General features: G+C 38.5%; 1 protein-coding gene across 8 annotated transcripts in view; it reads left to right on the forward strand.

Annotated features, from left to right (window-relative positions):
- TFDP2 (transcription factor Dp-2) overlaps positions 1 to 25878 on the forward strand; it is a 206409-nt gene that overhangs the window by 48722 nt on the left and 131809 nt on the right. For 7 of the 8 annotated variants that reach the window (XM_070793798.1, XM_070793776.1, XM_070793827.1 and 4 more), the window contains 2 exons: positions 9803 to 9905; positions 19176 to 19242. In XM_070793798.1, coding sequence (XP_070649899.1) covers positions 9879 to 9905; positions 19176 to 19242 — 94 coding nt within the window. In that variant the 5' untranslated portion in view covers positions 9803 to 9878. Of the gene's footprint in view, positions 1 to 4756; positions 4864 to 9802; positions 9906 to 19175; positions 19243 to 25878 lie in introns of those variants that run through there. The other variant, XM_070793785.1, reaches the window with a different exon arrangement.

Consider the following 25878-nt stretch of genomic DNA (forward strand, 5'->3'; position numbering starts at 1 on the left):
CTTGGGTGAGTTGAACGTTTTATGCTGAAATAGTTTTTTGTACAATACTGTATATGTAAATTACATGAATTCCCAAATGATGTTTTAAAACCTTATCTAGCCTATTGTGATGTATCAAGTTAAGGATACATATTAACAGTTGTATTACTTATCTGGAGCTACAGTTATCTGAAAACAGGGCTTTGCTAAAGAGCATATTGGTAACATGGATCTAATCCATGCAGTCATTGTGCATAAACTGAATAACGTTTTAAAATTTGGCTAGTACACCACTTGATTAAAGAGCCTTTCTATTAGATTTTTGGCAGGATCTTGAAACGTGATGTTGTTCTAAATTTGGGTAATCTCTGATGTTGCTTCTTTGGACAGGGCAGAAATAAGTTTTCTTAGACTTCTGTTTTCAGTAATTAAGAACAAATAATAAATGTTACCTGTGAAAATATTTGAAACAAAAGTATCCCTTCGGTTTTATTGTGGAAGCTTACAAGCTTCCAGATAAGAACATATCATTAATTCAGTTTTGCCAGGGAATGAGGAAGGGATTTTGTTTCAGTGAATTTACTTGTCAAAATGTAATAATATGTCTACTTTTCCTTACTATTAATCTGCCAGCTGTCAGTTACTTAATGTACTTGTCTATAGGCCTAGCCCATTTGTGCCTGTTACGTGCATCCTTTCTACCGAGTATAGTTGGCTTGAAGCCTGAAAATTGAGATAAGTAAATTTCGTAGGAATTTTATGTTAAATAAAATCAAGCAGGTGAAGCAAGGCCTATGTCCTTGAGTTACTAGGTTCGTAAAAGCTAATTTGAGAGCAGTGGGCTTTTTTTTGCTTCTTTCTGAACTTTGAGTTTTACTCCAGCAGAATAAGGTGCTTGTTAGATAATTGAATTGTGGATGATGAATATATGCTTACCAGGCGTAGTCAAGAAATGAGTATTTCGGTTTCCAAAGAATTACAGATTGTCGTATGTGATATTGCCGGTTTATAAAAATTAGAAAGCACATAATTTTTACTTAATCTTTAGTAAATGTAACATAATATCCCTGGTTCAGATGTTTTAGCTCTTACAATTTTCCCAAGGCTTCCATTAATTTATGTTTGTGTTTATTTATTTTAGCCTGCGCTGGGTCTTTGTTGCTCTGCTTGGCTTTCTCTAGTTGCTGTGAGCGGGGGCCACTCTTCAGTTCTAGTGCACAGGCTTTTCACTGCAGTGGCTTCTCTTGTTGCGGAACACATGCTTAGTTGCTCTGCAGGATTTGGGACCCTCCCAGACCAGGGGTTGACCCCGTGTCCCCAGCATTGGCAGGTGAATTCTTAACCACCATGGAAGTCTGGCCTCCCACTAATTTAATTAAAAAGGAAATAAAAAGTAATATCCTGCATGATTGGGCTTCCAGCCGTATCTCTCCATCTTGTTCCGTCTTGCCCTTTGTTTTCAGGCACGTAGGTCTTCCTTCAGCTCCTTGAACTAGCCATGTGTTTTTCTTCCTCTGAGCATTTTCCGGTAATGTTTGCACCCTCTGCCTGTGAGTCCCCTTCTCTGCCATTGGTTTGTTCCATTTGTCTGTTGAGCTTAGTTCAAACTTCCTCAGAGGAATCTTCCCTAAAACCACCAGGGTTCCAGACCCTTAGGGTTCATGCTTCCTTTGTAGCTTTGCGTCTGTAGCACTGCTTATAGTATGTTGTCATCACATAGTTAATTGGGGAGTTCATTGCTGAATGTCTGCCTTTAGAGTTAAAATGTAGGCTCCATGAAGGCAGAGACTGTCACTGTTTCTTGAAGCATCTTTAATGCTCAGCCTATTGTTTGACATGCAGCAGGCTGTCAGTATTTGTTGAATAAGTGAACCAAATGAGTAGTGCTCAGATAACACTATTCAGTATTTCCCTGCACTTACGTAGAAGCTGTTAAAAGTTGTTATTGATTGCTTGTAGTGTTAACTAGTTTTTACCGTTGTGGAGAGTCCTGGGTAAAAGCTTATGTACACCCAGACAGAATTTTTTTTTTTCAATTAAAAGAATGAGCAATGATGCGGGTTGTGAGGGAGGTCCAAGAGGGAAAGATGTGTGTGTACATATAGCTGGTTCACTTTGTTGTGCAGAGGAGACTAACACAACATTGTAACGCAACCATACCCCAGTTTAAAAAGTGAATAATGAGCATTAAAACAATTATCTTTTTTTTGTTTAAAGTGTAAGATGTTGATGGTTCCTTAGAAGAGCAGCTTTTAGTAAATAATTCTTTTTAAATTTCCCTCTTGGCTACTGTTCTTTTCACCTTCAACACCAGTGAAATTAAATACATTCTATTATAAAAACTTTTCCCATAGCATTTTTTGGAATTAGTGAACACAGGTATAATGCCAACCCCAAAACACTTCATGATAGGAGAGTGACCAACATTCTGCTCTTCTGGATGTGTGAACACGCTGAGCATTTGTGTCTTCCCATTTTCTGCTGCCAGATCATACTAAATGAGATTATCAATTTTTATAAGCATGAAAATAAATAAAATACCAAGTACATAATTTAATGAATATTACTTTTTTGAAACTTACTATTCTTTTATTGTTAATTTTTATTGGTGTATAGTTGCTTTACAATGTTGTGTTGTTTTCTGCTGTACAGCAAAGTGAATCAGCCGTGTGTGTGTGTGTGTGTGTGTGTGTGTGTGTGTGTATCTCCTCTCTTTTTTAGATTTCATTCCCATTTAGATCACCACAGAGCACTGGGTAGAATATTACTTAAAAAGCAAACACAAAACAAATATTTCTTGGGTTCCAACCAGGTGTCAGACACTGGATGTATGATAAGTGAAAAGACAGAGGGTCCCTGCCCTCATGTGATTCACCCTTTAGTTGTAGAGATGGCCCACAATCTGATTATCACACAAATAAATAGATAATGACAACCAGATGTGTCCTTGGAAAGGAGAAAGTAGGGGAGCATTATTAAGTAGAGACCCCTAACCCAGTCTCTGTAGTGGGAGAATTACAGTTGCCCAGAGAAAGTGACATTTGAGAGATCTGAAGGAAGGAGACTTCAATTCAATTCAGTTTGGTCGCTCAGTCGTGTCCGCCTTTTGCGACCCCATGAATCGCAGCACGCCAGGCCTCCCTGTCCATCACCAACTCCTGGAGTTCACTCAGACTCAACGTCCGTCGAGTCGGTGATGCCATCTCATCCTCTGTTGTCCCATCCTCCTCCTGCCCCCAATCCCTCCCAGCATCAGAGTCTTTTCCAATGAATCAACTCTTCGCATGAGGTGGTCAGAGTACTGGAGTTTCAGCTTTAGCATCATTCTTTCCAAAGAAATCCCAGGGCTGATCTCCTTCAGAATGGATTGGTTGGATTTCCTTGCAGTTCAAGGGACTCTCAAGAGTCTTCTCTTAATACCTGGGAAAAACTCCAGGCAGCGAGAACAGCAGGCAGAGGCTCAGAGACAGGAGAAGCGTGCCTTTGAGGAACAGACAGGAAGGCCAGTGGACGTAGATGAGAGAAGGGTGTGGGAAAGTGGTTCAGCACAAAGCTGATGAAGTGAGCAGATGAGGCACTGAGGACCGAGTCATTACAGTGTGATCGTTGTCACCAGTATAAAAATGTAGGAAATCTAATTGCCCACCAGCAGAGGACTGGTGGTATAAGTTACAGCGTACACAACGTAAAGGAATATTATATAGCTGTAAAAGGGAGGAAGTTTACTACCTAATCAGAAGAATAAAGAATTGTAGATTTCATATTGAAATTTAGAAATAGAAAGAACCTTTAAAAAAGGGGAAAAACTTGACCCAATGACGTATGATTTGTCCTGTATGAAAAGAATTATTTTGGTAAAGTAAGTTATCCTTCTTTATATGGATTTATTGTGATAATTACTTATTTTGTCATGTTTTCAAGGTAAAATATATTTTATAAAGTAGCATAGTAGTTGAGAATATGTCCACTGGGCTGAGATCCTGGGTTGATATTCTGGCATTGCCGTTTGCACAGCTGGTTAACTGGGCAAATTAATTCAGCTTTTTAAAGCCTAGTTTTGCCATTTGTAAAATGTGAACAGTACTGACATTTATCTGATAGAGTTGCAGTATGAATTGAGTGAGAGAATATATGTGAATCACTTAGATAGGCTCATCACCTAAGAAAAAAGTTGTATACTGTCACTTCCTATGAAAGTATCTTCTAATTAATCCCCTTTATCAAAAGTTAGAGTGCAAAAAGAGAGAATACTGAAGAAAGTTACATCAAAAGCAGCTCTGTAGTTGGATTTCAGAGATGGAATTATAGCTGCTATTTGTTACCTGTTTTATTGTTGTGTATATTTTCCAAACTTTGAAACATGAGCATATATTTAAAATTACTACCATTTCCCATTTAAGTATGCTTTGTCTTCTTTTCAGCTTGTTTTGCTGAAATTTTAATTTTTAGGAACATCCTTTTCAGCAGTGTTAGAAAGTCTGCAAATCTCGATTCAAGAGATGTTAGTTCAGTAAATGTATTCATAATTATTTTTGCTTTCCTCCTTATATTTTGATTAATGTTGTACCAATTTAAAAGGCTTTGTACCCACAGCTGCTAAGTTGTGATTGGAAAGGAAAGGGGCTTCCTTTTTGAGACCATCTGTGGGAGTTGCATTGTCTGAGTCTGACAAGAGATCATGGCAGATGGTGAGGTCACTGAGATTGACTTTTTGAGCTTGACATAATGTGCTCATGAAGCTGGAAGAAGAAATCCGACTTATTTTTTTAACCAACAGGAGAACATGGTGACAGGAAGAAGTGTACAGTTGTTGAGTCTGGATGAAGCATAATGCATCAGTGCACATGACTGGTTTAATCTTTGACAGTCGCCAGTACTGCCAAGGTAGCTGTCTGTTGAAACATTCCGTGCTGTGTTTATTTACTTTCTAGGCCCTTGGTTTAAGTCATATGTTGCAAATAACATTTAGATTAAAGACAGTGTAGAAAAAAAGACAAAAAGTTTTAAAGATTCTTAGAAATGTGTATTTTTAAATTGAAAGGTTATAGGCTGTCACTCAAAGCCAGTGCAGCATACTTCTTCATTTTTAATTGAATGAAGATCTCTGTCATAGTCACATGTCTTTTTATAACATTTATCTTAATGTAATTTTATGTAATTTAAATTACACTTGAAGGTTTATGCTTACTGTTGCATCTATCAGGAGCTCTCTAGTGTCTGGATTAGTATTTTGCTCATAGTGTATGTTCAGTAAATGTTGGCTAGGTAGATAAATTAATGAATGAAGTTAATTGCTGACTCTTTGTTAATTTTAGATGAGTTTTTTTTTTTAACCACAATTACATGCTTTTTTCCCCCCACTTTGAAATTGGATTTATGTTGTGGTCTTTATCACTTCTACTATGTGTGAATTATGTATTATTTATTTTGGAAGCAGAAACCTTAATTTGTCATGAGAAGTCAGTGAGCCATTTTTTCCTTAACGTTAATGAGTACTTTGTCCAGGCAGTGTCCAAATTATTTTCCACGTCTTGACTCATTTAATTAAGTAGATGTATTGTGCTACTACTCTTTTGTAGATGAAGACATTGAAGTACAATGATGTTAATATAAGTGTGCTTAAGATACTCATGTACTTTGGCTCTATTTCAAACATTTATCATTTAGGTAACATTTAGAAGTTACAGTTTGTGCTTACCTCTGGTGAGAAGATGCAAAGGGAATACTAAACAGAATTATGTTTTGTCTTATTAAACTCAGTTACTGAAGCTAAGATGTGTTTTTATTGGTCACTTCTTGTTACTGTGTGTTGAAATAATAACACCTTGTTAATTTCTTGTTGTTTGCATGAGTAACAGTGCCACTGACTAACCCAGTCCTTAGGAAATATAATCCCGAATGGAACACTGAGTATAATAAGGAAGCAGATGCTCAGAGACAAGGAGCTGTAACCATTACAGCCATACTCTGAAAATGAAGAAATGGGAGAGGGGGGAAAAGGGCATTTAGCTGAATCTGGTAGCCCAGCCTAACAATGACTACTTATATTTCATTGACCAGAATTAATGTCATGGCCAAACCATCTGGGAGGGAGACAGAAGGTAGTAGTTTAGTTGGGCATATTGCTGGTTTGGTGAATGAGATGGGATTTCAGGAATATTTATCTCATATTTGTAACACTGAAGAGTATATAACAGATAATTGATAAATGTGAAACAATTCCAGTGTAGGGACTTGATTTTCATATTCACTCATGGTAGCTGTGATCAAATCTGCTGCTACAGTGGGAAAGCAAAAATCACAGCTATACTTCCAGTCTTGGGCTTTTAAACATATGTTTTCTTTATCATTGAAAAATCACACTGTTTTAGTGAAAGGTAAAAACGTTTCCTCACCACTCCCTGCTCCACAGTTTTATTTGTAGATTCAAATTCTAGCATGTGAGGCAGACGTTTGGAGCCTCCATTGCTTTCAGTTCAGTTCAGTCGCTCAGTCGTGTCCGACTCTTTGCGACCCCATTAATTGCAGCACGCCAGGCCTCCCTGTCCATCACCAACTCCCGGAGTTCACTCAAACTCACGTCCATCGAGTCGGTGATGCCATCCAACCATCTCATCCTCTGTCGTCTCCTTTTCCTCTTGCCCCCAATGCCTCCCAGCATCAGAGTCTTTTCCAATGAGTCAACTCTTCACATGAGGTGCCCAAAGTATTGGAGTTTCAGCTTTAGCATCATTCCTTCCAAAGAACACCCAGGACTGATCTCCTTTAGAATGGACTGGTTGGCTCTCCTTGCAGTCCAAGGGACTCTCAAGAGTCTTCTCCAACACCACAGTTCAAAAGTATCAATTTTTCAGTGCTCAGCTTTCTTCACAGTCCAACTCTCACATCCATACATGACCACAGGAAAAACCATAGCCTTGACTAGACCTTTGTTGGCAAAGTAACGTCTCTGCTTTTCAATATGCTATCTAGGTTGGTCATAACTTTCTTTCCAAGGAGTAAGCGTCTTTTAATTTCATGGCTGCAATCACCATCTGCAGTGATTTTGGAGCCCCAAAAAATAAAGTCTGACATTGTTTCCCCATCTGTTTGCATGAAGTGATCGGACCAGATGCCATGATCTTCATTTTCTGAATGTTGAGCTTTAAGCCAGTTTTTTCACTCTCCTCTTTCACTTTCATCAGGAGGCTTTTTATTTCCTCTTCACTTTCTGCCATAAGGGTGGTGTCATCTGCATATCTGAGGTTATTGATGTTTCTCCCATCAATCTTGATTCCAGCTTGTGTTTCTTCCAGCCGAGCATTTCTCATGACGTACTCTGCATAGAACTTAAATAAGCAGGGTGACAATATACAGCCTTGACGTACTCCTTTTCCTATTTGGAACCAGTCTGTTGTTCCATGTCCAGTTCTAACTGTTGCTTCCTGACCTGCATACAGGTTTCTCAAGAGGCAGGTCAGGTGGTCTGGTATTCCCATCTCTTTCAGAATTTTCCACAGTTTATTGTGATCCACACAGTCAAAGGCTTTGGCATAGTCAATAAAGCAGAAATAGATGTTTTTCTGGAACTCTCTTCCTTTTTCCATGATCCAATGGATGTTGCCAATTTGATCTCTCATTCCTCTGCCTTTTCTAAAACCAGCATGAGCTTCTGGAAGTTCACGGTTCACGTATTGCTGAAGCCTGGCTTGGAGAATTTTGAGCATTACTTTACTAGCGTGTGAGATGAGTGCAATTGTGCGGTAGTTTGAGCATTCTTTGGCATTGCCTTTCTTTGGGATTGGAATGAAAACTGACCTTTTCCAGTCCTGTGGCCACTGCTGAGTTTTCCAAATTTGCTGGCATATTGAGTGCAGCACTTTCACAGCATCATCTTTCAGGATTTCAAAGAGCTCAACTGGAATTCCTTCACCTCCACGAGCTTTTTTCGTAGTGATGCTTTCTAAGGCCCACTTGACTTCACATTCCAGCATGTCTGGCTCTAGATAATCACACCATCATGATTATCTTGGTCGTGAAGATCTTTTTTGTCCATTGCTTTAAGCCCTTATTATTTACGATCTTTTTAAAGTTAAGTTTTATTCTTCACTTTGAATGTCCTATTAAAGTTTTAATTTTGAAATAATTTTAAAATAAGAGAAAAGTTGCAGAAATAGGCAAAGATCTTTTGAATACCCCGACCTAGAATCACTAGTCAGTAAGCATTTTGCCACACGTGCTTTATCACTCCCTCTCTCTATATATACAAATTATATACATTTATTAATCATTTGAAAGTATGTTTCTTCTGCATACCCTTTCACTAGTAAATATTTTGGTATATTTTTCCCTAAGGTTGAGGAAAGTGAAGAAGTGAAAGTATAATCACTTAGTTGTATCCGACTCTTTGCTACTCCATGGACTGTAGCCCACCAGACTCTTCTGTCCATGAGGTTCTCCATACAAGAATACTGGAATGGATAGCTAGCTAGTCCCTTCTCCAGGGGATCTTCCCAACCCAGGGGTCAAACCTGGGTCTTCTGCATTGCAGGTGGATTCTTTTCCTGCCTGAGACACCAAGGAAGCCCATTCACTTAAAAAAAAGAAAGAACACAATCCTCTGATCAGAAGCAGGAAATGAAACAGTACAGTTATCCAGTCTGCAGAACATGTTTTGCCTTCTCCAGTTGCCCCAATAATGGTCTTCATAGCAGTTATTTTTGTGACTCAAAGCCCAGTCCAGGATCATTCATTACATGTAATTTTCATATGACTTTAGTCTTAAATCTGTAATGTTTCTTTAGCCCTCCTCTGTTTTTCGTGATAAACTAATATTTTTAAGAACTCAGGCAATTGTTTCATAGAATGTCTCTTAATTTGCATGTCAGCATCATCGCCTCATGGTTAGATTTAGATTATACATTTTAGGAAATACCTCAGAAGTGATACTGTGTCCATCACAGTGCACCTGGGGAGATGCACGATGCTGGTTTATTCTGGTATTGGTCATAGGTAGCTTTCGTCACCTTGACTGTAGTGGTATGTGCCAGGTTTCTTCACTGTAAAATTTGATGTAAGAGGTATCTTGTAGGGTAATATTTCAAGACTGTATAAATATCCTTTTTCTCACCAAATTTCATTTAATAATTTTAGCATCTTTTGATGATTCTTACCGAATCCATTAATATCACAGTGTTTACAGATTGGTGGTTTTCTAACTGCATCATTTCTTTGTACATATTAGTTGGAATTGTATTGCAAAGAAGACGTTTCCCTTCCTTGTTATCTGTTTCTATAAATGTGAACTCTTGGATTATTATTTTAGTCATTGGGTTTAGAATCTGTTACAGTGTGTTGTTATTAGTATGTACTTAGGTGCTTAACTGCCCCTTTAAACTGGCTTAAGTTGTCCCTTGATGTTGTGGACTCTCTAAGCCATCTCCTGTATACTTTTAATATGTCTCTGTCATTCCTTACTTTAGATACTCAAAGTGTTCTAGGTTTATCTCGTGCATTTCCTGCTCCATTGCTGGAATTGGCTATTTTTCCCAGAATCCCTGGTATTGCTTTCAGTGGATTATCTATACCAGCATAGTATAATATTTCAAAGTCCAGGCTCTGTCACTTCTTAGCTGAGTTGGTTTGGTTGAATTATTTAACATCTCTAAATTGCAAGTTTTATTTGGATAATGACAGTTAGAATGGTCCACATCTCGTAGTGTTGTTGTGAGGATTAATTTAGGTAATTAAAAAACAGTGAATATCACATAATAATTATGACATAAATGTTGCTTATTATTATGATGACTATTACATTACTCTTCCCTCTTTTTCTCTTTAACAGGATATTCTTTTAAAGAATTATTGAAGACGAAGTTTTTTTATTTGTTTTTTAATGGCTTTACAGAATTTTAAATTGAATGCAGTTTGACATGACGGCAAAAAATGTAAGTATTTGTGAATTTTTAAATGTAAGTATTTAAAATAAGCTATACTTTTTCCTGTGTACATTTTCTTCACCATTTTGACTAATCCCAATTCGGTTTACCGGCATCAATGTATCATCTGGTTTTGTTTCTGCAAAGAAAGAAACTGTGAACTTTAACGCTGTTGAAGCTCGTCTCTCACGGCCATGGTAGCCTTGTTGCAAACCGCTGCCAGGTTGCTCCGACTCAGCAGCTGCAAAATTGCTGTCTCCAGAAATGTTCCCACCTCCCTCCTGTTTTGTGTACTGTTAATAAATTTGCTTTGGTGCTTTCTGGAGAGTTACTTGGCATTATTGAGAAAAATCACTGTTTTCTTTGGCTCAGGTTTTTTCTTTTGAATTTACCCTTAAAAATGTGTACAATCAGATGTTGTTCAGAAGCAGCCTGCTGTCCTCCTTGAGGTGATTCCCGACTTCAGTTGTTTTCGGGAAGTTATTCTTTTTTCTTCTTTTGTTTAAGACTGTCATTTCTGAATCTACTTCCTTTCAAGTTATATTGTTATTATACCAATGGATTTGTTTCTAGTTATGGGGAAGGATTATGCCAGAAAATAAATACTACAACATCTGTGGAAATAACTTATTATAATTACTATACCCAGATTATTAGTTTGGACTCTGATTGCAGGTAACAGAAACCAGCTTGGGCTACCTTAAACCAAAGGGGAATTTATTTTAAGGATAAGGGGATGTCTCAAGGAATTCAAGCGTAGAAATTGAGCAGACCCTCAGAAAGATCAGGGTCCAGAAACTTGAAATCTACCAGGAATTGAAGCAGTATTTAGGTTTCATGTGTCATCTCTGTGTGTTTCTGTGCATTAGCTGCATTACTCTGTGTCTCTCTGCAAAGCATCTTCCTTAGTTCACAGTCAGTCAGCATCTCGATCTACTTGTTATAGTATCAGCGTGCTGAGAGAAAGAGAGACAGAGAGAGAAGTATGAAGGAAGGGAGGTGGGTAGCCTGACAGATCCTGTCTGCTTATTTCAGCTCTAACTTCAAACTCCTTGGGGAGGACCTCTGGCACAGCTCTGTAGTCTGATATCCAGTAGTAGTTTGGTTAGTTATGACCAGAGAGATAAGTGTTATTGTGGAAAAAGATCTTGTGAACCAGACAGATATTTCTGGATACTATCCATTATACGGCTAAAGAGCATCAAAAAAATAAAAACACCCACTCTGATTACTAACATCTACTTTCCAGTTATTGATCTGGCTTTTAGCACACACTAGTAGTTGTAAGCAGATACAGACATTGCTTTGTTATCATATAATTAATTTTTTAGGATAAATTATCAGGTGTCACCTGCCTTAATCTTGTATCTATTTGTGGCTCTTGTATCTATTTGTTTAGTTGCTGTTTGGGGGAAAGAAGAGCAAAGTTTTAGTGTGTGTATTGGAATTTTTCTTGTTTTTCTCTCCTCCAGGAAACAGAGAATGTGAAAGTTATCCTGAGCAAAAGGATGACTATCATTCAACTAACAAGTATATTTTGGCTTAAAGAGGTCCTTTAAATCTTCCTAGCCATACGTACAGTTTGCTATATTAAAAGTTGTTTCCTTAAAGTAAAAAAGCATTTGAACCAGTTATTCTCCCATTATTTTCTTTGTGTATTTGGATGTCATCAAAGAGTATATGCTGTTCGTTTCTCTTCCTGCTCCAGCATCCTTGGGGGAGAGGGCTGTTTGATGAGCTGACCCTCTCCTGATTGGGGACATGGGGAGGTTAGGCCTCAGACTGGACAGAACGAAGAGGGAAAGAATTGAAGTAGACTGAACGTCTGATTCAATATCATGGTAATTCACAGTAACCATTCAGTATCACAGTAATCCAAGTCTATGCCCCACCAGTAACACTGAAGAAGCTGAAGTGGAACGGTTCTATGAAGACCTGCAAGACCTTTTAGAACTAACACCCAAAAAAGATGTCCTTTTCATTATAGGGGACTGGAATGCAAAAGTAGGAAGTCAAGAAACACCTGGGGTAACAGGCAAACTTGGCCTTGGAATACAGAATGAAGCAGGGCAAAGGCTAATAGAGTTTTGCCAAGAGAATGCACTGGTCATAGCAAACACCCTCTTCCAACAACACAAGAGAAGACTCTACACATGGACATCACCAGATGGTCAACACCGAAATCAGATTGATTACATTCTTTGCAGCCAAAGATGGAGAAGCTCTATACAGTCAGCAAAAACAAGACCAGGAGCTGACTGTGGCTCAGATCATGAACTCCTTATTGCCAAATTCAGACTTAAATTGAAGAAAGTAGGGAAAACCACTAGACCGTGACCTAAATCAAATTCCTTATGATTATACAGTGGAGGTGAGAAATAGATATAAGGGACTAGATCTGAAAGATAAGAGTGCCAGATGAACTATGGACTGAGGTTCATGACATTGTACAGGAGACAGGGATCAAGACCATCCCCATGGAAAAGAAATGCAAAAAAGCAAAATGGCTGTTTGAGGAGGCCTTACAAATAGCTGTGAAAAGAAGAGAAGTGAAAAGCAAAGGAGAAAAGGAAAGATATAAGCATCTGAATGCAGAGTTCCAAAGAACAGCAAGAAGAGATAAGAAAGCCTTCTTCAGTGATCAATGCAAAGAAATAGAGGAAAACTACAGAATGGGAAAGACTAGAGATCTTTTCAAGAAAATTAGAGATAACCAAGGGAACATTTCATGCAAAGATGGGCTCAATAAAGGACAGAAATGGTATGGACCTAACAGAAGCAGAAGATATTAAGAAGAGGTGGCAAGAATACACAGAAGAAATGTACAAAAAAGATCTTCACGACCCAGATAATCACGATGGTGTGATCACTGACCTAGAGCCAGACATCCTGGAATATGAAGTCAAGTGGGCCTTAGAAAGCATCAATATGAACAAAGCTAGTGGAGGTGATTGAATTCCAGTTGAATTATTTCAAATCCTGAAAGATGATGCTGTGAAAGTGCTACACTCAATATGCCAGCAAATTTAGAAAACTCAGCAGTGGCCACAGGACTGGAAAAGGTCAGTTTTAATTCCAATCCCAAAGAAAGGCAATGCCAAAGAATGCTCAAACTACCACACAATTGCACTCATCTCACACGCTAGTAAAATAATGCTCAAAATTCTCCAAGCCAGGCTTCAGCAGTTCGTGAACCATGGACTTCCAGATGTTCAAGCTGGTTTTAGAAAAGGCAGAGGAACTAGAGATCAAATTACCAACGTCTGCTGGATCATGGAAAAAGCAAAAGAGTTCCAGAAAACATGTATGTCTGCTTTATTGACTATGCCAAAGCCTTTGACTGTGTGGATCACAATAAACTGTGGAAAATTCTGAAAGAGATGGGAATACCAGACCACCTGACCTGCCTCTTGAGAAACCTGTATGCAGGTCAGGAAGCAACAGTTAGAACTGGACATGGAACAACAGACTGGTTCCAAATAGGAAAAGGAGTACGTCAAGGCTGTATATTGTCCCCCTGCTTATTTAACTTCTATTCAGAGTACATCATGAGAAACACTGGGCTGGAAGAAGCACAAGCTGGAATCAAGATTGCCAGGAGAAATATCAATAACCTCAGGTATGCAGATGACACCACCCTTATGGCAGAAAGTGAAGAGGAACTAAAAAGCCTCTTGATGAAAGTGAAAGAGGAGAGTGAAAAAGTTGGCTTAAAGCTCAACATTCAGAAAATGAAGATCACAGCATATGGTCCCATCACTTCATGGCAAATAGATGAGAAAACAGTGGAAACAGTGTCAGACTTTATTTTTCTGGGCTCCAAAATCACTGCAGATGGCAATTGCAGCCATGAAATTAAAAGACGCTTACTCCTTGGAAGGAAAGTTATGACCAACCTAGATAGCATATTCAAAAGCAAACACATTACTTTGCCAACAAAGGTCCATCTAGTCAAGGCTATGGCTTTTCCAGTGGTCATGTATGGATGTGAGAATTGGACTGTGAAGAAACCTGAGCGCCAAAGAATTGATGCTTTTGAACTGTGGTGTTGGAGAAGACTCTTGAGAGTCCCTTGGACTGCAAGGAGAGCCAACCAGTCCATTCTAAAGGAGATCAGTCCTGGGTGTTCTTTGGAAAGACTGATGCTAAAGCTGAAACTCCAATACTTTGGCCACCTCATGTGAAGAGTTGACTCATTGGAAAAGACTCTGATGCTGGGAGGGATTGGGGGCAGGAGGAGAAGGGAACGACCGAGGAGGTGGCTGGATGGCATCACCGACTCGATGGACATGAGTTTGCGTAAACTCTGGGAGATGGTGATGGACAGGGAGGACTGGTGTGCTGCAGTTCATGGGGTCACAAAGAGTCGGACGTGACTGAGTGACTGAACTGAATGTCTGAGAAAGTTCATTAGCCATTCTGAAATAGATAAGCACATTTTTGTGGCCTTTTAATATATTTTGTTGAGATACTCACTAGAGGGATCATCTCATTTTACAACACCATGAACAATCATTCTCATCTCTCCCCTCCCCATCTTTCTGCAGCAAATAAATATGTTCAGCACTGTTCCAGACTCCTACCTTCTTGGGATTTATAGTGTAGTGAGAGGAGATGATAAATATGTAATGTTAATGATACCTGTTATGAAGAACAATAAAACAGGGTAAGAGGAGAGAAAGCATAGCAATGTGGAGGTCTCTTTCAACAAGGTATTCAGAAGCATCCTTTTTAAGGAAATGGCATTTAGACAGACAGATGCTCTTCAGTCACAATCCAGAAGGAAGGAGTCAACCATGTGAGAATCTGGGGAAAGAGCATTCCAGGTAGAGGCAGGAGAAAGTGCGATTGATCAGAGAGCAGCCGATGACTAGTTGACAAAGTGGGACAGAGTAACTAAGCCACACAAGTGGTAGGAGGTGAAGCCAGAGAGCAGGTGCCAGATCATGGGGAGCCTCGAAAATGGGGGTGAGCAGTATGTGTTTTATTTAGTTTAGTTAATTTATTGTTTGACTGTGCTTGGGTCTTTGTTGTGTGTGGCTTGTGGGCTCAGTAGTTGTGGAGAACAGGCTTTGTTGCTCCATGGCATGTGGGATCTTAGTTCCCAGACCAGGGATTGAACCTGTGTCTCTTGCATTGGAAGGTGGGTTCTTAACTACTGGATCACCAGGGAAGTCCTGAGTGGTATATATTTTAAATGTCCATAGGTAGCCAATGGAGTTTTTGAGGATGATTTCAAGACCTAACTTAGCATTTTTAAGTTTATTCTGGCTACTGGGTGAATCGACCGAAGAGGGCCATAATATACGCAAGGCACTCATTTGGTACTTATCCCAGTAGTTCAAACAGCAGAATATGGTAAGCTAGTCTAGGGTAATGATACTGGAGATGGGCAATAGTGGTTGAATCTAGGATGAATAGAAGGAACAGCCAGCAAGACTTATTGAGTAATTAGGATATGGGGACAGGGAAGAAGTTAAAGATTTCTCAGCATTTGGCTTGTGTAACTGGGTATGTGGTTTTGTGGTTTCATGAGAAGAGGATCTCTTGGGGAAGTACAGGATTTTGTGGCAAACTCAAAAATTGTTTTGAACATATTAAAGTTGAGGGACCTGAAAACATCCAGGTGGAGAAATTGGCCAGCCAGTTAATATAATGATAAATAATGACTCTGGAGCTGTAGGGAAAGCTTGGGGCTGGTTGTAGAAATTTTAGAGTCATTTCATCTTAGATTATTTTAAAGTGGGGCGGGGGGACTCCATGTGCTTGGGTAGAGAATCCATCAGGACCAAGTTCTGAATACAGGGTTTCCATAGCAACTGCAGAGGAAGAGAGGCAGCAAAGGACAGGAGAAATGGACAGAAAGGAAAGAAAGCATTGCCTTGATGATGTGGAAGCCAAGTAAAGAACGTGTTTCAAGAAGGAAGGAGTGATAATTGTATCATATGCCACTGAAAAATGACTCTTAGATCTGGAAGAGATTGCCCTGGTTTTATGGGAGCATTAATAAATGTATGTGAAAAAAAATTATGTGTAAATATTTACATCTTTATTTTCTATTTCTCATTTTGCATTTCTCTTATGAGAACAGTTTCTTGTGAAGAGTTACTTTTGCCTTAGTTCAGTGCCATTCTAGGTCTTTTATGGTTGCAGGTGTTAGAAACCCTTTTCAAAGTAGCTTAGGGCAAAGAGTGGCATTTCTTGATTGGCACAACTGAAAAGTCTGGAGTACTCTGGCTTCAAATACAACTGCTTTCAGGGGACCAACTGAGGGGCATCAGAGCTCTGTGTCCTTTTTCTAGCTTTTGGCTCTATCTGGTGGCAGAATAGCCTACACTGGCGTCCTAATGCTCAGTCTCAGAAGAGAGGAAGTTTTTTTTTTTTAGCTTTTATGTTTCAGATTCCATGGAGGAGCTTCTGTTGACCCTGTTTGGCCCACATTCTTAGACAAGTCATTGTAGAGAAGGAAGTAGGGTTCCATACATGGTTTGCTGCCTCACCATGGGTCGTGGGGCCACCCAGGCTGTAATAGCACAGTTGAGTCTCTAAAATGAACAGTCCCACCAGAACTGCATGGGTTGTGGGATGGATCCCTTTGCAGAAGGAAGTTCTGCAGAGCTGGTGATGTATCCTTTTTATCTGGGGTAAAATAAAGTAGTATCAGGTAGTATCTAGTATCCACTAATGGGGCTTTCCCAGTGGCTCAGTGATAAAAGAATCCATCCACCTGCCAATGCAGGAGACACGGGTCCAATCTCTAGGTTGGGAAGATCCTCTGGAGGAGGACATGGGAACCCACTCCAGTACTCTTGCCTGGGAAATCCCATGGAGAGAGGAGCCTGGTGGGCTTGAGTGCATGGGGTCGCAGAAGAATAGGACACAACTGAGTGGCTGAGCGAGCGAGCCAAGTATCCACTGATCCTCTTCTTGACCAAAAATGCAGATGTGTTTTCTCCTAAGTTCACTCAGTGTACAATAAAGAACTTGAAAGGTAATTTTTTGCCTTGTCAAAGAATCTTTTAAAAATATGTAAGCCATCATATTCATTACAGAAAATTAGAAAATACAGATAAAGAAACTAGAGATTAGAGATCGTATACACAAATGTGTGTGTGTGTGTGTGTATATATATATATGAACCAAAATCTATATATAGTTTTTCAATTTATTTTTGGCTGTACCACGTGACATGTAGAACTTCCTCAACCAAGGATTGAACCCGTGTCCCCTTGCAGTGGAAGCGTGGAGTCCACTTATATATGGAGTCCATATATATTTTTTTTTTTTTTTTAAATAAAAATGAGGCCAGATTGTTTTGTAACCTGCTCTATGTAGTCTCTATGATGAGTATCTTCTCCTGTCTTGATAACTCTGTAACATCAGTTTAAATGGCTTTTTAATGTCATCTTTTCTATGGACCTTACACCAGTTTCCTAATATTGGCCATTATTTTCACTTTTTTTTCCCTCTTTTAACTTTTTTATTTTTGTCAACTCATTGGGTTATTTCTGTGAAACAAAAATCTTACAAAATTACTGGCCCCAAGGGTGTGTACTTTTTAGGGCACCTTTGATTCATACTACTAAATTGAATCTCAGGAAGACCACCAGTTATATATTCACATTGGTATATGAAGGTGCCAGTTCCCCTTTATTTTCTTTTTAATCTTTGTCAATCTACTTGCAAAAGATGGTATGTAATTCGCTACATTTCTCTGATTGCCAGTTAGATCGAACTGGTATTACATATATTATCTATATACTTACTGGTCATTTGTGTCTCTCATGAATTGTCTTCGTCAGTGTTAAAGTAATAAACCTGTTGCCCTTTGAGTTAATAACTCAGACTTGAATACTGCTTTGCATTAACGAACATGTTTCCATAATTTTTTAATTTGGTCTAAAGAGTTGCCTGAGTTTGTTGTATGTATGTAATATCATTCCCATGACAATGTTCCATGAACACCTTGCTTGTGAATGATGGTAGAGATAAACTTTGAGCATAGATCATCTCGCTTTGAATCCTGTTTTCTTTTGGGTATATCAATCTGAGACATTAAAAATCAGTGACATTACAATGGTATTCTTGGAATAGAATTGGACTCAAACATTTAAGCTTTGGACATCTTTTATTCAACAGGCAGTGACTGCTTACACTGGGCAATGCAGTGTTTGAATATCCAGATAGAAAACTTTTTTCAGGATCTTACTTGATGAAAAATTTTATGCAAAACAAGTTTACTTTTCTTCTCTTGATCTGTGACACATTATTAATGAGAGAGATCCTTTTTAAATACATAAAATAAGGAAAGAATAGCTAATATTTTAAAATGCTTTTCCTTGCCAACTTTTTCTGCTCTCAGATGATTTACTTTTTCTTTGAACCTTTAAACTTTGTTTATGAAAACAGAAATTAATATATTTTTGAAGTTTGAACTTAAACATTTTAATAGTGTTTATCTAAGCTCTAAATACGAACAGATCCTCTCCATCCATGAGACCCAGATTACACACACTGTTGATTTAGAATTGACCTTTATCTTTTTAGAATATAATCTGTTGGTTACAAAGGCACAGATGTACATCTGCTTAAAAGTTTCCAAATTTGTTTGCTACTTCACTCTGCAGAAGTTGAGCAGTAAGAGCAGGTGTTTAAACGTAATAGAAATCCAGTAACCGTGAACTCTGGACTGTGAATGTGTGGTTTTGGTTGAGGTTTTTGCCGTTACCTTTGTATAATAACAAAAAGGTATAAACTGATGCTTTTGAAGTTATTGTAATACTTAATTAAACAATTCCATTGTATTAAGCATGGAATGTATTAAAGGCTGTCTTTGCCTTCTTTGCTTTCTGTTTACAGTAGAGCACCCACAAGAGTTTCGCCTTTCTTTTCTTTTTGTAGAAGAGCTTAAGGAGAGGCATGTTGGTGGGCAGGAGTGAGGGTGGAATTTTGGTATATGTTTTGGCAGCTTCACAACTGTGACATTACTTGCTTAAGAAAAAAAGCCATTAGTAAAGTGTGTAGATCTCACTTCTGCTCATAAGTAACACTATTTCATTAACTTTTATCTTAATGTGGACAGTGCAATATTTTTCCCATTTCAAGCAGTATGGCCGCATTTTAACCCTGTTCTTATATCTGGTATAATTAACTCATCTTTATGTGACTATGTATAATATTTGATATGGACCTCTGGTGGGAGGTTATTAATAATGGCTTATTAAGTGATCACATATTATTTACAATCTTATTTATAATTTTTTAAACTATTTTATTCAGGTTGGTTTGAATTCCACAAATGCAGAACTAAGAGGATTTATAGATCAGAACCTCAGTCCAACCAAAGGTAAGGACAGTTGAATAAAAATTTTCTGCATCAGGCTAGTTTTACTGCATTTGTTTCATAAAAAAACACAGCTACATGAAGAATTACTTTGTGTATAATAATAATTGTATAATATTACTGTGTTGTCATAGACCAAATAACTTTTATCCTTTAAAACTCAGTTACCTCTGAGAGATGGAACAGAAGTGGCGTGTGTGTGTGTGCAGTGATTTAACTTGTAAAGAATACAGTGGAATGAATGAATATATGTAATTCCTTTTTCTAATACATAGTTTACTGGAGGAATGTGTATATCCAAAATCTGACCCATCAGTACAAGAACTTGTGCAGGACACTGTCAGTATCTTAAACAATATATTTTAGTAAGGAGAAATAATGTGCTGAAACCTTTGTGGTTGAAATGATATGATGTTTGGGATTGGCTTCAAAATAATCCACTGGGGAACAAAGAGCAAAGTGGATGGATATGAGTTGGTTAATTGTTTAAGCTGGGTGACAGCTGTATGAAGTTTCGTTATTCTTTTCTCTCTTCCTTTGCATATGTTTGAATTTTTTCCATTGTACATATGCAAAGGTGGAAACAAAGTGTCTGCTGTTACAAAGCAGATAGCTGGAAGAGAAACATCAGCTTTCTCAAAGGCTTATGTCTAGGGTAGGCTTAATATGTCTAAGGTGGACAGAAGGCTAAAGAAATCTATTTCAGTATAAAAATGTCCAGCTTAGTAGTTATAGCGTTCTCTAGAAGTATTCTAAGAATTTAGAGGTATTTAGCAAGCAGTGACGGAGAAGGCAATGGCACCCCACTCCAGTACTCTCGCCTGGAAAATCCCATGGATGGAGGGGCCTGGTAGGCTGCAGTCCATGGGGTCGCTGAGAGTTGGACACGACTCAGTGACTTCACTTTCACTTTCATGCATTGAAGGAAATGGCAACCCACTCCAGTATTCTTGCCTGGAGAATCCCAGGGACGGCAGAGCCTCGTGGGCTGCCGTCTATGGGGTCGCACAGAGTCAGACACGACTGAAGTGACTTAGCAGCAGCAGCAGCAGCAGCAAGCAGTGAAAGTGGTACTTGAAGCCTTGAATGCTTCTCATTTTTTCCTCAGTTTTCTAAATTGTGATAAGATACGCAAGACATAAAAACGGTATTTAAATACATTCATATTATGCCACCATTATCACCATTCATATCAGTAACTCTTCATCTTGCAAAACTACAGTTCTGCACCCATTAAACAACTACTCCCTATTTCTTCCTTCTCTAAGCCTCTGGCAAGAACCATCCTACTTCCTATATCTATGATTTTCACTACTCTGCGTACACCGTGTTTGTGTTTTTGTGACTGGCATACTTTGCTTAGTATCCTCTAGGGATTTCCTTCCTTTTTAAGGCTGAGTACTATTCCTCTATAACTGTACCACATTTTGCTTCTCTGCTCACCTATCGATGAACATGTTGATTGCCTCTATATTTTAGCTATTGTGAATGATGCTGCTATAAACATGAGAGTAGAAATATCTTTTTGAGACCCTGCATTCGGGTCTTTTGGATATATTCATAGAAGCAAAGTTACTGGGTCATGTATTAATTCTATTATTTTCAATTTTTTTGAGGAATTGGCATTTCAGTTTTCACAGAAGCTATGCCATTGTACATTCCCATCAACAGTGTACAAGGGTTCCAGTTTCTTCACATCCTTGCAAACATGTATTTTTTATCAGAGTCAACCGTATGTAAAGTGATATGTAAAGTGTATGTAAGTGATATCTCATTGTGGTTTTGATTTGCATTTCCCTAATGACTAGTAATATTGAGCATTTTTTCATGTGCTTATTTGCTATTCATGTATCTTTGTAGGAATCTCTATTCAAGAAGACACTTGCCCATTTTTAAACTGGATTATTTGTGTTTTGTTGTTGAGTTCTAGGAATTTTTTATACATTCTGGGTATTAATTCCTTATGGGAGAAATGATTTGCACATATTTTCTCCCATTCATTAGGTTATCTTTTTGCTTTCTTGACAGTATCCTTTGATGTGCAAAAGTTGTTTGATTTGATGAAGTCCAATTAATCTCTTTTTTTTTGTTGCTTTTGTCGCCTCTGCTTTTTGTCATTTCCATTAAATGATTGCCAAATCAGTGTCACCAAGATTTTCCCCAGTGTTTTCTTCTATGAATTTTATAATTTCGCTCTTCTAAGTTTAGGTCTTTGATCCATTTTGAGTTAATTTTTGTATATGATATAACTCAGAATCAAACTGATATCCAGTTTTCCCAATAGCATTTGTTGAAAAGACTATCATTTGACCATTGAATGATCTTATTAATACCCTTGTGAAAAATCAACTGGCTGTATATCTGAGGATTTATTTCTGGGCTTTTTATTCTATTCCATTGGTCTGTCCATATGTCAGTACCATAATGTTATAATTACTATAGTTTTGAAGTAAGTTCAAATTCGAAAAGTGTGAGTCCTCCTCTGAGATTGTTTTGGCTATGTAGGCTCTCTTGCAGTTCCCCATGAATTTGAAGTTTACATTTTCCATTTCTGTGAAAAAGGCTGTTAGGTTTTTTTATAGAAATTGCATTGAATCTCTGGATCACTTTGGTTTTATTGACATCTTAATAGTGCTGTATTTTCTTATTTATGAACATATTAAGTAATTATTAAAAAAAATTTTTTTAATTGGAGGATAATTGCTTTGCAGTGTTGTGTTGGTTTCTGACATAGAACAAAATGAATCAGCCATAAGTATACATATGGCCCCTCCCTCTTGAACTGCCCTCCAACCCTCCACACTATCCCACCCCTCTAGCTTGTCACAGAGCACCACATTGAGCTCCCTGTGTTATACAGAAACTTCCCGCTAGCTAACTGTTTTGCATACGGTAATGTATATGTTTCACTGCTATTCATCCCACTCTCTCCTTCCTCTGTTGTTTCCACAAGTCTGTTCTTTATGTCTGTTTCTTTTTTCCTGCGAGTAAATGGGTTTATCGGTATTATTTTTCTGGATTCCATTTATATATATATATGTTAATATACCATATTTGTTTTTTTCTTTCTGAGTTTCACTCTATATAATAAGCTCTATTTTCATGTGCCTCACTGGAACTGACTCAGATTTGTTCCTTCTAATAGCTGAGTAATATTCCTCTGTGTGTGTGTGTGTGTGTGTGTGTGTACATACAACTTTACTTTTTTATCCATGTATCTGTCAGTGGGTATATAGGTTGCTTCCATGTCCTAACTATTTTAAACAGCGTTGAAATGAACATTGGGGTACATATGTTCTTTTGAATTATGATTTTCTCAGGGTATGTGCCTAGTTGTGGGATAATTTTACCATTTCTTTTTGAAGTAATGAAAGTGTTCTGGAGATAGTGGTTGTAGTTCTACAACCTTGTGTATATACTGGAAACCACTGAATTGTACACTTTAAAAGATAAATTTTAGTGTATTTGAATTATGCTGTGGTTAAAAACAAAAAAAATTTTACTCAGCTTAATCTCTACTTCCGGCTCTGATTTATTCTCCCCATCTTTATCAGACTTCTTGGAAGAAGCTGTATACACTTAGAGTCCCATTCTCAGCTTTTATTCACTTTTCTACCTGATGTCATCTGGTTTTTGACTCCATTAATTCTTTGAAACTCCCCTTGGTTTTGTCTTTTTGTTGTTGTTGTTATCAGCTTTTGACACAGTTAATGTGTCCCCTCTTGTTAAAAATAGCCATATATATATATATATAAAAATAAAATGTTGACTTATTTATTTATTTGGCTGTGCTGGGTATTGGTTGCGGCACGTAGGATCTTTTTCAGTAGTGGCACGTGGGATCCTTAGTTGCACTATGTGGGACCTAGTTCACTGACCAGGGACTGAACCCAGGCCCCCTGTATTGGGAGCACAGAGTCTTAGCCACTGGGGAAGCCCCTAAAAAAAATAACCTTTTAATTTTACAACAGTTTTAGATTTATAGAAAAATTACACAAATAGTGTATAGAGCTCTCATAAACCCATCACTCAGTTTCCCTACTGTTAAAATCGTGCATTAATCTAGTACAGATTTTACAGTTAATGAGCCAGTATTGATACCTTATAACGAACGGAAGGCTAGCTATAGGTTTTTGAGAGAAAGACCGCAGAGATAAAGGTCTGTTTTCATTACAACATAAGCAAGGGCATCAACATGACTTGCCATTATTGGTGTGAACCTTGCTCACTTACTCGGCTGACACAGGCTTTGTCACGTTTCTCTGCGGTACAGTCACTCTCTCCTCCCCCTTTCTGTATACCGTAGTCTTTGAGAGAAGTCACTATGTGGAGTCACACTTGAGGAGTGGAGAGTTTGCTCCACCTCTTGACTTCTTTGAGTTGTGAGTATCTACATAATTTATTTGGATTTCTTCCATCCTAGATTTGTCTTTTCTCCCTTATTCATTTGTTTGTTTGTTTATACCAATATGGACTTACAGGTATTTAGTTTACACTCCAGGTCCTAGTCCAGTACTCTTGGATTGGCCAAAAGTTCATTCAGGTTTTACCATAACATCTTATAGAAAAATCCGAATGAATTTTTTGGCCAACCAGATATTTTTGTTTGTTGGGGTTTTGCTCAAATTATTAAAACTGTGGCCATTGGAAATATTCAATTGCTTTTCTGTGTCCCTTTGACATATTTCCTGCCCATTCCTCAGATCAACCATTTCCGCAAAGAGTCCCGACTGCTTTTCATAGAGAATGTTGTTAGAACACCAGGATCTTGGTGCTGAGTGAGTAAGTGTTCCTGGGATGGTGTCCTTCTTTTTGAATCGCTGTTTTTCTTTGTGTTTGTGATACCATACTTTTTAAGTCTTTATAGGAAGCAGTACAGTGTAGCAGCTAAGAACAAGGGCTCTGGGGTCGAGGGTGTAATCCTGGTTGCATTTCTTATTTTTGTTTGTTGTTTTCAGTTGCTCAGTCATGTCTGACTCTTGAGGCTCCCTGGACTGTAGCCCGCCAGGCTCCTTTGTCCATGGGATTTCCCAGGCAGGAATACTGGAGTCGGTGGTCAGTTCTTTAACCAGAGCATCTTTTTGATCCAAGGATCGAACCCATGTCTTCTGCATTGGCAGGTAGATTCTTAACCACTGAGCTATATGGGAAGCCCTTGGATTTCTTATACCCAACAAAAGGTAAACCTGAGCAAAATGATCTCTCTAACCCAAAATGTCTGTAAGGAATCAGGTCATGATGGTAAGTTGCTCACAGCATCTGTAGGGATTAGATGAGGTAGTGTGCATACATCACTTAGTACAGCACCTAACATACAGTGAGCATTCATTCTGTGCTCACCCCCTTTTCATCTTTCTTTTTGGCCATTCCCTTCAGTCTGCTCTCCTAGCTCTTCTGTTTGTCTTCTAAATGTTAGTGTTCCGTGGGGTTTTTGTCTTGGGTTTTTTGTTTTCCTCACCTTGTACATTTTCCCTAGGCAGTTTTATCTATTCTCACTGCTTTGGTTTTCATTTACTTTGTATATGGTTGATTGTCAAATCTGTACCTCTGGCCCAGACCTTTGTCTTGAGATTTTGTATATTCAGCTGCTTGTTGGACACCTTCAGTTGAATAACTTATACACATCTCAGACTCTGTCTGTAATTAAAGTGATTATTTCACCTTCTCAAAATCCATTTTCCCCTTTTCTTTATTTTATTGGACAGTAATACCTTCTACCCTTTGCCCAAATCAGAAGAATCATCTTTGCCTCCTTTTTTTTCCTCTCTCTTTGGCATCAGATCCCTTGCAAGATTTGTTGATTCTACCTAAATATGTCAGTTCTTCCCACCCATTTTCTTTATTCTGTTGCTATTATCTTAGTTCAGACTGCCATAAGCCATTTCCTGGATTACTGTAGCTATTTTATTTACTTCAAGATTCTATGTTTCTTTTCTGTTTCATTCATTGTATTATAGTTACATATTTTTTTCTCAAACACAAATCTGAACAAGTCTTCCCAAGTTAAATACATTTTTATTCCTTATTGCCCTCAAGATAATGCTCCGACTCCAGTTTAAAAGGTCCTTCACATTGCGGTTCTTGCTTTCCTCCTCAGCCTTAGCTCAGACGTTGATGCCTCTTGTCACACTGAACTGCCTTCTGACTGTCGCTGTTGCGCTTCTCTGCCACCCCTTCTCCTCTCACCGCTTCTCCCGCCATCCCTGTCTCTTTGGTCTTGCTGAATCCTCTTCTCTGTACATATAATATTATTCCTCTCTGACACCATCCTACATTTCCCTCTTGATAGATACATGTTTCATCTGACTCATTTCTTCTGTGTTTTTTTTCAGTATTTACTTATTTTTGACTGCACTGGGCCCTTATTGCTGCAACTGGGATTTCCTCGATTTGTGGCGAGTGGAGGCCGCTCCTGGTTGTGGTGTGCAGGCTTCTCATGGTGGTGGCTTCTCCTGCTGCAACTCATGGGCTCTAAGAGCTCGTGGGCTCAGTGGCTGTGGCGCACAGGCTTAGTTGCTCCTTGGCATGTGGGATCTTCCCAAACCAGGGATTGAACCTTTGTCCCCTGCGTTGGCAGGTGGATTCTCAGCCACTGGACCACCAGGGACATCCCCATCTGGCTAATTTCTGTTCACTCCT

The sequence above is a fragment of the Bos indicus genome, chromosome 1 (genome assembly GCF_029378745.1).
Source record: "Bos indicus isolate NIAB-ARS_2022 breed Sahiwal x Tharparkar chromosome 1, NIAB-ARS_B.indTharparkar_mat_pri_1.0, whole genome shotgun sequence".
NCBI classification, from domain to species: Eukaryota; Metazoa; Chordata; class Mammalia; order Artiodactyla; family Bovidae; genus Bos; species Bos indicus.